This window comes from Tiliqua scincoides, chromosome 4 (assembly GCF_035046505.1).
Source record: "Tiliqua scincoides isolate rTilSci1 chromosome 4, rTilSci1.hap2, whole genome shotgun sequence".
Classification (NCBI taxonomy): Eukaryota; Metazoa; Chordata; class Lepidosauria; order Squamata; family Scincidae; genus Tiliqua; species Tiliqua scincoides.
Window position 1 is genome coordinate 112,180,630 of NC_089824.1, and position 14,490 is coordinate 112,195,119.

The following is a 14,490-nucleotide window of genomic DNA, read 5'->3' on the forward strand; positions in this document are numbered from 1 at the left end:
GCAGCAGTGTGGAACATGGCGACCCAATCTCTTCCTTGTGCCACACAAAATACAACTGGAAAACCAGCAGGACAACGACCAGGAAACTCTGCCAAGAGAGGCTTAGACAAAGACGTGGGACAGTGATATAAGTCATCCCCACGCCGCTGTGCTCCCCTCTAGTCCACCTGTCAGGCAGCAGTGCAGAACATGCTGAGCAGACCCCTTCCCTTCCTTGGGCCACCAAAATGCAGCTGGAAAAACAGCAGGACAATAGCAGGAAAACTGCCAAGAGAGGCTGGAACAAAAGTGTAAGTGATGTTAAAAAGCTGCTGGAATTGTATTTACAAGAGTGTATGGACTGGGAAAGTCTGCACAGAAAACCTAGTCTTGGAAACCCAGGTTTTAGGGAGTCCCTTGAAAATGAAAGTGAGTCCATAGACAGGAGAAAAACTGAGCTGTTCCATACATCAGTATGGCAAGATTTACAAATTACAGTAACCATTTGACAAGCTAACAGGTTACAGAACCAGTTTGCAGAATGACACAAAATATTTTACAGTGTGGATAAATATTTCTGCAGGCAAGGCGGGAGGGCACGGGAAGAGCCAGAGGAATCCCACAGGTAAGCCAGGGAGTCGAGGCATGCAACCCCATTGGTCACAGCAGCACAGGCAGCACGCACCATCAAGGGAGGCTGGAGAGGGACATGCTGCTCACACACACAGTGACTGGCAGTTATTTTCCAGGTACGTTTCTCAAAGAATGGAGGGGTGTTCTAGGGGGTCCAAAGTACTTACCCACTATTCATCCTGGCGTCCCATAAGAACTCTGGCAGTTCTGTGGCCTCCTAACAGCTGCCAGCATGTGTGGTGCCGCTCAGAAATGCACCTCCAGTCTGAATGGAAATGTCCACTGACTTGTAGCGTGGACCAGAGGTGTCAGAGGGTTGCCTGTTAGGCAGCAGTGCAGAACGCGCTGACCCCTTCCCACCCCTCCTCCCCAGGCATGGCAGGGAGCAAGGACACATTCCAGCACAGCAGTCTATACAATATACAGGTGAATGCTGCTTTGCAATGATCCAACCAGCAATGGGTCACATATGCAATGCTGCTGCTGGTCCCTGCACACACCCCAAGCCTCCGAAGCCAAGAGGAGCTCTGCTCCCTTCACCACCAGTCTTTTCTGAGCCTCGCAGAGGCAGCTTGCATCCATGTGCTGCATCAGGAAAGCTCAGAATATCCAAATCACACGAGACACATGACTCTCGGTTTGGTTCGCTAAACGACACATAACTGAATTATATTTGTTTTTACAAGAGTGCATATACTGGGAAAGTCTGTTTGGAAAACCTAGTCTGAATTCACAGGCTTTAGGAAGCCCCCTGAGAAAGGAGAATGGAAGTTCTTTGACAGGAGAGCAACTAAAGTGTTCCATACATCGAAACAATCCAATTTAAAAATTACAGTAACCATTTCTGACAAGCTGACAGGCTACTTCACTGAGAAGAAGCAACATGCAGAATGACAAAAAAAAAAACAACGTTTTACAGTCCAGATAAATATTTCTGCAAGCAAGGTGGGAGGGTGCAGGACGAGCCCAGAGGAAGCCCACAGGTAAGCCAGGGAAGGAGAGGCATGCAACTCCATTGGTCACAGCAGAACAGGCAGCAGGCTTCATCAAGAGAGGCTGGAGAGGGACATGCTGCTCAGACACAAAGTGACTGGCAGTTACTATCCAGGCATGTTTCTAGAAGAACGAAGGGGTATTCTGGGAGGCCAAAGTACCCACTACCCAGCCTGGCATTCCACCATGACAGCAGCAAAACAGCCAGGATGTAGAAGAACCCTCCTAATGTCAAGCAATCAGCACACAGGCACATGGGGAATGACTCACCTCAGTTCTGCGCACTGGCTACTCAAAATACTCAGAGCTGTCTGGCCAGCATGTGCCAGTCAGAAACACACCCGACCAGTACTGTGGACAGAGGGTTGCTTCACCCACCCCAGCGTCTCCTCCAACCCCACAATCCACAGCAGCACAACAGCACAACAAGCACAACACTTGTTTCCTTGCCTGACTGCCACCAGCAAGGCCAGGGCCCCAGGGCTGGAAAGAGCACTGCACTGGTGGTGGTAGTACTACTGACACCAAATGCTGCTGGCAGCACCAGAAGGAACTCCATGGACCCCATCAGGCAGGCAGCTCAATCTTGGGAGGCAGACTTGAGACAGTGAATGCTGCTGCTCACTGGGTAGGTACACAATGAAGAAAATGAACCCTATGGGAGATGGAGATAGGGCAGCAGGATAGATTTGGATGATGATGACAACGCAGTCACTCGAGGGACTAAGCAAGTGGGGAGGCAATCTTCCATGGGAAACCTCTCTGCAAAGAATTCTTCACATTTACAGCATCTGTCAGTGCCTGGGATGACCAGGTAGGCGTCCAACTTTGGCAGCAGGCCAAATGTTATTCGGTTTACAAGAGGCAGCCTGTCATCATTTCCAGAAAACAGGAAGGTGTGCTACTCTGATCCATATTGTGGCAAGAGAGGGGGAGTGGGCAGAGATCCCAGGTCACTTTGCCACCAACCAGTCATCTGGGAGGTTTTGAACTCTCATGATCCACTCTAAACTCTGGTGGGTCCAGGATACGGGGGGCCAACACAGCAGCATATAACATCATGGGTGGATGCTGGGCAACAGCTCCAGGTCCACACTACAGGCTGCCTGTCGCTTCTAGAAGTGGAGGCATGAGGAAGCAGGAGAAGTGCCAGCCTATTGCAAGGGAACAACAATTCCTCCCCCCGCCCAACACAACATCACTATCTATATTTCACCAGACAGAGGAACAATGCTGACCGCTGGGACCCAAAGGGAGGCATCAGAGCTCAAACAGGACAAAAGGGAAGCTTCATGAGAATTGTCAGAGAAAGGCTGCACATTGCCGGTGGAGTGTCCAATGTACAGACCGCCTGGTTGCAGGAAAAAAGGAGAGGTGCTCTTCCATCTGAGATGGGGACCAGAGTGCCACTATCCAGGCATCCAATGACAGCCTGCCCTCAGCATCTCAAGCAAGCAGCACGCAGGCAGTTAAAAATCTCACATATTTTGAGGTGCGTGGCAAGCATATGTGTTGTGCCACTCGGAGACATACCACTGGACTGAATGGAATGGTCCACTGACCTGTAGCATGCACCAGAGGCGGGGGACAGCCTATGTTCCAGTGGTGCAGGTAAGAAATGTCTCTGGTTTTCCAGAAATGACAGGCTGACATGTAGTGTGGACCAGAGGTAGGGGAAAGCCAATGTCGAAGTGGCGCAGCTCAGACAGGTCTCCAGTCTTCCGAAAATGCCACAGCTGTAGTGTGGGCCAGAGGCAAGGGGGAAGCCTATGTACCCATGGTGAGGCTCAGACATGCCTGCAGTCTTCCTGAAATAGCAAGGTAGCTGTACTGTGGGCCGGAGGCAGAGGGGAGCCATGCTGTCCATGGTATGATTAGACACCATGCAATATGATTAAGATTTGATACAATTAAATCCAATAGGATATGACACAATGCAATATACGTTTCAATACAATTTAATTTGTAGAAGAGTTGACATAATGTCTCTTAAGGAAAAAAGTTTTTTTGAAATGGAAAAGAAACTTACGGCTTCCAGCTGCTTTTTCTTCTGGACCAGTAATTCCAGCATTAAGTTAACATTGGCCAAATCAAGGTTATCTTGATCTGCTCCCAACAAATCTTGAAATATCTGCCACCTATGACCATTCTAGAAGTAAAACAAACCAATCAGATCATGTTTCACAAAAGAACCAAACAAACATTGCAGTAATTAAGCCTCTCTCGGAGTGTGCTCCTTCAGGGGCTCCACGAGCACTTCATAAGCAACTTGTGCTTCTTCTGCCACTTGGCATTCCAAGTGCTGGGACTTGGATCAAAAGGGCCTATTATATAAGTAGAAGGCAACAGTCACCTATTTCTGTACCTTCTCTTCTCACTGCAGTCCAATTCTCAGGAAACTGCAAAAGCTTCCCCAACTCTTCGGAGCAGCAAAACAGGGATGAGGGTGAACATACAGGAGAAGCAGTGTGGGACACAGAAGGACAGAAAGCCCCACCGTGAGAGCAGAACTGTGTTTGTGGTCGTTTGGACACAAGCTGTGAAGTTGTATAGCACAAACTTGGATTCAAATTCTAATAAAAAAAGAGCATCATAAAGAAGCAGAGCTTCCATTGAAAAGTCATCTTTCAACTCTTCATTGTGAAAAAACTACAGAGCCCTACTTGCCAAGATAAGTCTTAATATAAAAAGAATAAATCACTTTGTACTCTTAAAGTTGTCACCCCATACAAATTCCCCCAAAAACATCCAGCAGCAGATGACACACAAGCATTTTTCCAACAGACATGCAATTGTATTTAATAATAATAATACTGCTATTTATATACCGCCTTTCTGGTCCTCAGATTACTCCTCTGACTTTATTCAAGGCAGTTCACATAGGTAGGCTCTCTCTAAAACCCCACCCCCGAATTTTTACAACAGAAAGGGTCTATCTTTCAAGAACTGCACAACGTTTCAGATGGATCTTTCACAGTCTGGTATCACTTCTGGCCCCCATTTGCCTCCCATGCTGGCTGATAAGCAGCTCCTTCATCTCTCACTTGAAGGGTAGCCAAGATGCTTCGCTCACACCAAAGAGCAGGTGGAATAACTCAGCTCAGTTTGTCAGTTGCTTCAGGGTTCACAGAGCTGCCGGTGGCCTCGAAATGGCAACCTTCAGATGTTATCTTCAGGCTAATGGAGGCTCTACCCTCTAGACCAGACCTCCTGCCTAGCTTAGCATATGATTGTAGAGGTTGAGTCTCAGCATCTGTGAGGTTCTGTTTCTGTCCCCGCAGATGCCAAAAATCGCGTTAAACAAAATCATTTTTTAAAATGTCCCCTTAGGTAGTCGTTTGATTGATAGCCAGCCTGTCTGCCCTGTTACAATGGTAAGCAGGGTATTTTCAATCTCGCTCTTCTTCTCCAAGGCTTAGAACAGCTTCATTTCAGCTTGAAGGCAGACTCTTCCCCTGGGGCAGTGAAAGAATGCAAAGAGGAAGTAATAATCACTTCTGCTTCGCATTCTTTCATGTGCTCCAAGGGGAAGGGAGTGCCGTAGAGAGGGAGATTGATTGCGTGCCTGCCACATTACAATGGTAATATTTAATTACTATATTTAATTACTACATTTAAACCACTGCCTAAAGGGACTTCTCTTAATTTAAATGGCCAACCTCATTTGTGTTGAGGTAAAACCAGGAGTGAAAAATCAGCTGATAATTAGATTATACCTGTATTTGAGAGTTGAAATTTGACAACATTCAAAACTGACATGAAATGGAGGGGGCGGAGCCTGAGGTGACTGTGTAACCGTGTTTTTCTGAGCTCCTGGAAAGCTCTTGGAAAACACGCTATTTCTTCCCAGAATCGTGGGTCTGATGAGATCTGAGGATCAGTGGCCAGGAGAGGCCTTGATCCTACAGATGGTGTACAGTTCAGGAGAAGAAGGGTCCAGCCAGGGACTGTTTTTTCTCCAAGGGAACCCAGCCATTGATGTCAGTGATGGTGAGGATTGAACGCTGAAATTAAGCCGAAGGCTCCAAGCAGGGAAGGAAGCTGAAAGAAGCAAGTGAGTATTGTTCCATTGTGCGTGTCTGGCATTAATTGACTGCCTGATTAAGCTTTTCTCCAAGAGAAGGAGAAGGAGGGGCAGGCTTTCCCCCTCCTGGGAGAAGAGGAAGGAGGGGAAGGCTTTCTCTGCGTATTTGTTTGTTGATGTGAGAAGAAGCTTTGGAGGAGATCTGCCGAGCTTGTTATGGAAATATGAGTGCATAACTCTAACTTTATTAATCTAAAATTTGTTGAATTACAAATTAACCGTCTTGGAATACAATTATTGTTGTGGAATGTTCAGTTTCGTTTTCCTGTGGAGAGCAGCTGGAGACATGCAATTTTTTTTGTTTTACAAAAGGGGTTGATTGTTTACATTCCTTTGATTATCTCCTGGAAAGGAATGCGGTTGACATAGAAACAAATATAAATAACGGAAATAAGAATATAAACAGAAATAAGAACATCAGGGACATCTAGTGGACTAAAAAAAGATACTACAACGACAAGAACAGGACTTGACAAGTGAAGTAAAAAGAAAGAAGATATGAGGAAGAAAAAGGATGACAGGAAAAGGAGCCAAAGTTAGGAGCTCTTCTGCCCCAGAGTCCAGCTTGGGAAAACTAACACAAGAGGGAAAGAATGGAAGCAGACAATACAAGACAATACAGAGAAATTAGTGGTGATGGGACAGCAACAAACAAATCAATATCTGCGGGTTCAAGCTAGTTTGGATGTGTTAACTACACAACTAAATGATCTTTGTTTCTGCACTGTCCAATGAACACTCGAGACAACAGATATGGGAGAAAGGGCCACTTTATTGCACATAAACAAGAGGAGCAAAGGCTGAGACCTGCAGCATCCGAGGCAGCGAAAGCCCCTGTGGTGCGGGAGGGACCTCTGGGCGGTACCAGAAACCTCTGCCCCCAGGCAGGCATGCACCCGACTCCGAGCCACACCCCGCTGCTGGGACGGCGCGTGTCATCCATGTCTATCCCTTAAGGGGAAGGCAGCCGGACCGCAGACTGCGCCACCTCGAGCCGCTGAGCCTCTGAGGTGTGCCCCGCGGTCCCGGCCATGGCCCTACGTCCTCGTGCCGCCAAACCCGAGGACTGAAATAGGGTTCTGCCCTGCCTATGCCGCCTGAAGGTGCATGTCAAAGTCCCATTCACGCCTCCTAACCCGCACCACCTGCCACAAGGGGGGGGTCAGCCTAGCGCTTGACCCCCCCACTCCCAAACAGGCAGAAGCGCCTTAAGGCCGTCCTGCAGGTCCTTAAGAAAGATGTCTGCGCCTCCCTCCGACAAATGAACACCATCGCCCCTATACATGCCAGGTAGCGAGAACACAATCGCAGGATGCATGACCACCCTGCCACCAGCGCGAGACACCAAGTTGCCAATGCTCCTGGTAACTTTCCTGCGCATCCTCTCAACCTTAGCGCAGCAGAAAGCCCCCCGCCACACACAACACTGCAAGAAATCCGACCAAACCAAGGTGGTCTCCGGCAGCCAACCCAAAAGGGTGTCAATGTCCTTGCGAGCTCTGCTCATCAGAGCCAGACCGGACATCCTGCACAGGTCGTTTTTGCCCAGGTGGAGCACCAAAATGTCTGGTGAGGGGTTCACATTCAGGAACTCCATCAACGCGGGCAGCAGCTGGCCCCATCTCATGCCCCTCTTGGCTAGCCAAGCCACCTGCACTGCCGGGCCGAGGCCCAGATTCGATCCGAAGGGGGTAGCAGCCGCCCTCTTGCGGGCCCAAAAGATAATGGAGTGGCCGCAGATTAACACGCGTATCGGGCTACCATTGTGTCCTGCAAAATGAAAAACAGATGTTATTGCAAGGTATCCCGTTACGCCGCTCCCCCCACAGATGGGGTATTCCCAGCCACTATACGCGTCATTTGCGCACGTAGCGCCTGTAGGTTGATGAACGCCAAGGACCTATCCTTTGTATGTCCTCCCCTGACAGCCCTAACGCAGCCGCTGCAGAGGCTGCCCCAATGCGGAGGGAGTGCAAGCCAAACTCCCTAGGCTGCAGTCCCAAAACCCCCAGTGCTCGTGAGAAAATTGCCCGAAACAGGAACAGCGTGAGAGGAGAGCCATCCCCACGCTGGAACAGCGCCCCTGAGCACTCCCCCGAGAGTGCAAAATACTCCCTCATTGCCGCAACTGGGCACAATGGCATTCCTACCACCTCCTTCAGAGTCACCGAGCAACCAATGCCCCTTTGGTCTGTCTTGAGACTCCTCTGGGCACCCAGGTAAGGTCCGCCCTCCGTAGGGCCCGCGCCGATTGATCAGTCTTGTTTTTTGCCAGCAACTCGCTGGGGCGAAAAGCACCAAAGAAGGCTGTCAGCAACGCAGCCCTGAAAAGTAGAACTTCGCCTGGTGACGCGCAGAGGGTCGCGAAGGTCCCCACTATACCCTTGAGCAACTCTGGTGTGATAGGGCGCCTGTGGTCCCGGACAGGAGGTGCTTTCCTGGCAAAGCCTTCTAACATCCTCCGCACTCTGAAGTCTTGAGTGAAATCGGGGTAGCCCCCCCGCTTTTGAAACGAAGGCTATGGCAGACATGAAGCCCGGGAGGGAGCTAACCACCCTCCCAGACCACTGCAGGTGGAGAAGGAAGAGTAGCAGGTGCTCAACCGGTGCCGGCCATAGGCTGGGCAAGCCAGATGCCAGTCTAAACTCAGCGAACTCCGTTACCTTCCTTGAGTAGTCCCTCTGCGTGCTGGGCGCCAGTGAGGCGCATATGACCTCATTTACCTCTGTAAGCCAAGGTCCCAGAGCCAAGGAGGCATGTGGTCCGGGGATGGTGCTGCCCCAGGGGCGAGTTCCCGAAAACGGTCCTCCTGAAATCTAGACAAAGCATCCGCGATGCAATTCTCAACCCCTGGAACGTGCTGAGCTACGAAAAGAGCGTTGATGCACAGGCATTGCAAGATGAAATGCCGCACAAGCCTCATGAACCTGGGGGATTTGGATGACATCGAGTTCACTACTGCCACCACTGCCTGGTTGTCGCACCAAAAACGCACCGTGGCGTTCTGGAACTCACCAGCCCAAATGTGCACCGCCACCACTATCGGAAAAAGCTCCAGGAAAGTAAGGTCAGCCGTGAGGCCGGCCTGCACCCAGCCCTGCAGCCACGGTGCAGCGCACCATCGACCACGGAAAAAGATGCCGAAACCCAAACCTCCCACTGCGTCTGAATGCACCTGCAAGTCAGCTTTGAGCAGCTGCTCAGAACACCAAAAGGAAACCCCGTTGAATTCCTCCAGGAAACGAAGCCAGACCACGTCTTCCCGCATGGCCGCTGTGACCCGCACCCTGTGGTGTGGCGAGCGCAACCCCGCCATGGCCTCGCACAATCTACGCAGGAAAGCCCTCCCTGGCGCAACCACCCGGCAAGCAAAATTCAGGTGCCCTACCAGCACCTGCAATTCCCGCAGCGTAACCTTCTTTGCCTGTATCACAGCCTGCAATCGGGACACTAGCGCTGTCAGCTTGTCGCTCGGTAGCCTGCTTGCCGCCGCCACCGAGTCAAGCTCGATGCCCAAAAAGGTCATGCAGGAAGAGGGGCCCTCTGTCTTGTCCTGAGCCAGCGGGACCCCTAAATCGTGTGCCAGTGCCTCAAAAGTGGTGAGCAATCTCTGGCACTGACCTGTGCCAGCTGGACCCATAAAAATAAAGTCATCGAGATAATGCGCGGTAGTTCGCGCTCCGCACCGCTTCCGTAGGGCCCACTCCAGCATTGTACTAAAGCGCTCGAAAGTGGCACAACTCAGCGAACACCCCATTGGGAGTGACCGATCCAGATAGAATTGGCCCTGGAAGGCAAAGCCCAGCAAGCAAAAATCTGCAGGATGCACCGGAAGCAGGCGGAAAGCGGACTCGATATCACATTTAGCCATAAGCGCACCTGGGCCGCAGCGTCTCAATATGCGTACTGCATGGTCAATAGACGTGTAGTAGACCGTGCAGTACTGGTCGGGAATTCCGTCATTCACCGACGTCCCTTTGGGGTAGGACAAATGGTGAATGAGGCGGTATTCCCCTGGGGCCATCTTAGGCACCACCCCCAGCGGAGAAACCCTAAGGTCAGGCAACGGGGGAGTAGGAAAAGGGCCCAGCACTCGCCCCAAACCCACCTCCTTGGCGATCTTCCTCTGGACTATGTCCTCCATGCCCTTGACTGACTTCAAGTTTTGAGGTAAGCTCACGCCCTTGGGATGTGGTGAGTGTATATGGAAAATCTGATTGAAACCTTCCCACAGGAATTCTGCCGCAGCGCGATCAGGGTAGTCGCGCAGCAGCTCGGCCAACACCGGTAGCCTAATCGGACTTGGCCCCTTTGGAAGCGGGCGTGTCACCTGCACCCCCTCCCTTCTTCTGACCTGAGCCTTGACGCCTAGGTCTCCTGTCGCGGTAACCCCTCGGGCAGGAGGTGATGGGGTGGCCTGGGCCGCACAGTCCACAGTTGTGTTGGAAGGTACAGCTTGACCTAGAGCAGTACCCTGACGAAGCATATTCATAGCAAACCCGCGGGGGTTGAACCCGCCAGCCCGGCGCTCCCACCTGTGGCAGCCCCGTCGGACACGAATTGCTGCTCCTGGCAATCAGGTGGCCGCTGTTTGAGCGCTCGCCCCCAGCAGCACCTCCTGCCATCACAAGCTGCATCCACAACTCTGAGTTCGGCCTCTCCCAAGAAAGTTGCGGATTATTTCCCGAGCGCATGCGGAACTGCACGTCAAACGCCAACCAACCTGAACCAGAATATCCCCTAAAGGCCCTGTGAATCATGTCCAAGTACTTTACCAGCGCAGGGCCTGGTGCCCACGTGCACAAAGAGGAAGAGGGCTGGGTCCCGTCCCCTTTTAAGGGTCCGATGTGGCCTGCCAGCCCAGCCCCCTTTCACCTCCCCCATTGGGGAGGGACTGGACCCTCGTTTCCTGGCCAGGCAAAACAAACTCCGACCACCTCCTTAAAGGGGGGCGATCGGGATAGTGTGCAACTTAAAGATGTTATATCTGAATCACATGAGAAAACAAAGGATTAAGGAAAAAGTATTGGAAATGGGAAAGCAATAAGCAAATCGATATTTACAAATCCAAATTAGCCTGGAAATCTTCATTCAACAGACAAATGAGTCTAATATGCAACGAACAGGAGATGATCAACAAAAGAGCAAAGAAATGGAAGATAAATTCAAAACATTGGAGACAGGACAAAACAAACAATTGGAAGAGACAATGTTATTGGAGATAGCTTGGAAGATAAAGTCACCAGACCACAAAGGAGAAGAAATACTTTGACTAATTGATGCAGATTGGATTGATCAAGTGAAGGAATAAGAAATACTTCAATCAACTGACAAAGATTAGAATGATCAAGTGAAGGAGATGACTCATCAAGATGTTGATTTAGCAAGAAGGGCGAGTACATTAAACAGTGATCTGTTAAGAGGAATCCATGTGAAATTTATTAGAAAAAAAGATGGAAAGTTAAAGTCTAGAGAAGAGAAGAGATTTGACAGATCTGTGGATATTTAGGTTGGAGACAAGGAAATAGATAAAAGACAGTAATGTGTTAATTTTGAATGTTAGAAATTAAAGTTTATTAGATGTCAATGAGAATTTATATAAGTTTTATAGGTGATAAGTAATATGTATAAAAATTTTAGTTAGTTTGATATTAATAGATAGAATTTTAGAGGATAATTTTAATGAATTAGAATTAATTTTAAGAGATATTGTTTTGGATGTATACGTATATGTTTATGTATTTAGTCATGAGGATATATTAATTTTGGATGTTATAGACAGAGAAATGATATATGTAATTATTAGGTTATTAAAGTTGTTAGAATTTAATATGTTAGATATTGGATTATGATATTAATTCTTGTGAGGACTTTATATTCTAGATATTGGAAAGACACGAAGATCCCAATGAAAGATGAATTAATAGAGAAAATAATGAATGTGGTGGAAATGGACACATTTCTAGAGAGCTTGGATCAATAGTGAAACCAATATAGATTGAGTAATGAAAATTATTTTATGCTTGGTTGAAAATAAAGTTGTAGAAGTATTAGACAGACAGACAGACAGACAGACAGACAGACAGACAGACAGACGAGGAACTAGGTTAGGAAATATGTAATGATTTATTAGTTATAGTGATGTATGATATCTTGCACCCTCTAATACTGTGTTTATGTATTGTATGTATTGTATTATGTGTTATGTGTGTTTGTTATTTTGTTTTTAGAAAAGTTAAAAAAATTAATTAAAAAAACTGACATGAAATTGATTTAATACCATAACTGAAAACGGGGAGATTTGTACTTACCGTGAATCCCCCTTCTCAGTGGTCTCCATGTCCGGATTAGTCCTTACAAGTGGGTAGCGCAGGCCAGAGTCTTTTGGTCATCCTGAGGGGAGGGGCTGCCTGGACTCCCCAGACTGTCCAAGCTTGAAGAGCCCCGCCCCCGACACCAGATGTCTCGTGTCCATCCAGATGCACTGTAGTGGCAGTCGTCTGGTGTCACGTGCTGCGTTGCATGTTGGCTTCAGGGATGAGTGCAGAATGGGCCCAGGTGGCGCGGGGCCCTACCCCAGGTCTATTGCTACTCTGTGCTGTATTGTGTCCCTGACTTTACCATTCTGGTGTTCAGCATGCCTGTTTTGCCTCTTTTTTCCTTTCTTTTTTTTACGGCTGCGAGGGCATGGAGACCACTGAGAAGGGAGATTCACGGTAAGTACAAATCTCCCCATTCTCCAGTGGGATCTCCATGTTCGTCTTAGTTCTTACAAGTGGGATGTGCCCAAGCAGTGCTCCTCAAGGGAGGGAGCTGCCGTAAGCCTATAGAGCCACACTTTGGAGGACACGCCTTGCAAAGGCTGCATTCCCAGAGGCGAATCTTGTAGTGTTTGATAAAGGTGTTAGGCGAGCTCCAGGTAGCTGCCCTGCATACTGCCTCCAGGGAGGGGTGAGCCCTGAATGCGGCTGGGGTGGCCGCCCCCCTGAGGGAGTGGGCCACTATGCCATTAGGGGAGGTCCTTGCCGGATGCCCTGCAGGCTTCGGCTATGGCCTCCTTAACCCATCTGGAAATGCTGGAGGGAGACACCTTCCTGCCTTGGCCACTAGGTCGAAATGAGACAAACAAGGCCTCTGAACGCCAGTGGGCTGAGGTCCTGGAGAGATAAAAGCTCATCGCCCGATGCACGTCGAGGGCATGCCATTCCCGCTCTCTGGGATGAGATGGGTGGGTAACACCACCTCCTGCGAGCGGTGAAACAGGGAGTTCACCTTGGTAGGAAGGAAGGGTCGGTGTGGAGGACAATCCTGTCCTCCTGGATCTGGCAGAGTTCCTTGGCTACGGAGAGGGCTGCCAGCTCTGACACCCTTCTGGCGGAAGTCACGCCCACCAGGAAGGCGGCCTTCTGCGATAATAGCTTTAGCGAGCACGTCGCCATAGGTTCAAAAGGAGGCCTCGTCAACACCCTCAGAACCAGTGTCAGGTCCCACATGGGAGCCCTGGTCACGGGGGACAGGTTGAGGAGACTCATACTCTTGAGGAATTTTCTGACATGTGGGTGTACCACCAGGGCCCTTCCCTTGGGGGACCCCAGAATGGAGGTGACCGCTGAAACCTGTCTCTTAAGGGTGGTCGTGCTGAGGCCCTTGTCGAGGCCTGCCTGGAGGAAGCTCAGGAAGTCCTTGACCCTGATCCACTCTGAGTCAAGATTTCAGAACTGGCACCCTCTGAAAGAGCTTTGTGGGGGGGGGAAGGCATACGTTACCCCTCGGGGCCACCGTTGGTGGAGTGCGTCCATCCCCTCTGCTTCCGGACAGCATCCCCGGGAGAAGAACCTCGGCAGCTGGTGGTTGTGGCTGCTGGCGAATAGGTCTATGGTCATTGGACCGAACCGGCGGTTGATCCATGCGAAGACCTGCGGGTGAAGCCGCCATTCTGAATAGTTGAGGTCATGGCGACTCAGCCAGTCTGCTGCTGTGTTTTCTAGCTCAGCTATGTGCTCGGCTCTGATAAGAGGTGAGGTTCTTTTCTGCCCACAGCATCAGCCTGCGTGCCTCCATCTGCAGGGCTGCTGACCTGGTGCCCCCTTGACAGTTTATGTAGGCCCTTGCCGCGATGTCGGTGTACACTAGTACGTCCTGACCTCTGAGTCGGGGGCGGGCCAGCAGGGCTAGTTGAATGGTCCTCAGCTCTAGCAGGTTGATGGGAGCGGTCCTCTCGCTTGGGGACCAGAGGCCCTGGGCTACCTCCTCGGGGGTGTGGGCCCCCCATCCCTGGAGACTCGCGTCTGAACAGGACGGCTCTGTGGTGTATCTGGATGGGCGAGCCCTGGTCCAACCTGTGTGGTTGCGTCCACCATCAAAAGTCCTTGAGAGTGAGGGGGTCCAGTCTGACATGCATGCTCCTTTTGGAGACGATGAAGTCCTGGAAGGGCAGCAGCAGGTGCTGGAGGGACCATGCCCTGTACCTGGCCCAGGGAATGATGTCCTGGCAGGAGGTCAGCATGCCCAGGAGATGGGCCAACATCAGTATGTCCGGTCTGGGGGAGTGGAGGACAGGTCTGCAGTCTTGGCCCGCCGTTCTGGGGACAGGTGTTCTATGGTCTGTGAGGGTGTCAGGTGACTCTTCTCCAAGTTGATGAGGTTCTGGAGACACTGGGTGGTCTGGTGCAGGTGTAGGGCGCCCTCTTCTGTTGAGACATCTTCTGGTGAGATGAAGGACATCATCCAGATACGGCAAGGTGGCCACGCTCCTTGTGCGCAAGTGCGCAATCAGCACAATGAGGATTTTGGTGAAGGCC

The 14,490-nt window shown here is 50.3% G+C and overlaps 1 protein-coding gene across 3 annotated transcripts in view; it reads right to left on the reverse strand.

Moving 5' to 3' along the window:
• Positions 1-14,490, reverse strand: part of COP1 (COP1 E3 ubiquitin ligase) — a 192,349-nt gene that overhangs the window by 156,537 nt on the left and 21,322 nt on the right. For all 3 annotated transcript variants that reach the window (XM_066623834.1, XM_066623833.1, XM_066623835.1), the window contains exon 5: positions 3,635-3,754. In XM_066623834.1, coding sequence (XP_066479931.1) covers positions 3,635-3,754 — 120 coding nt within the window. The remainder of the gene's footprint in view (positions 1-3,634; positions 3,755-14,490) is intronic.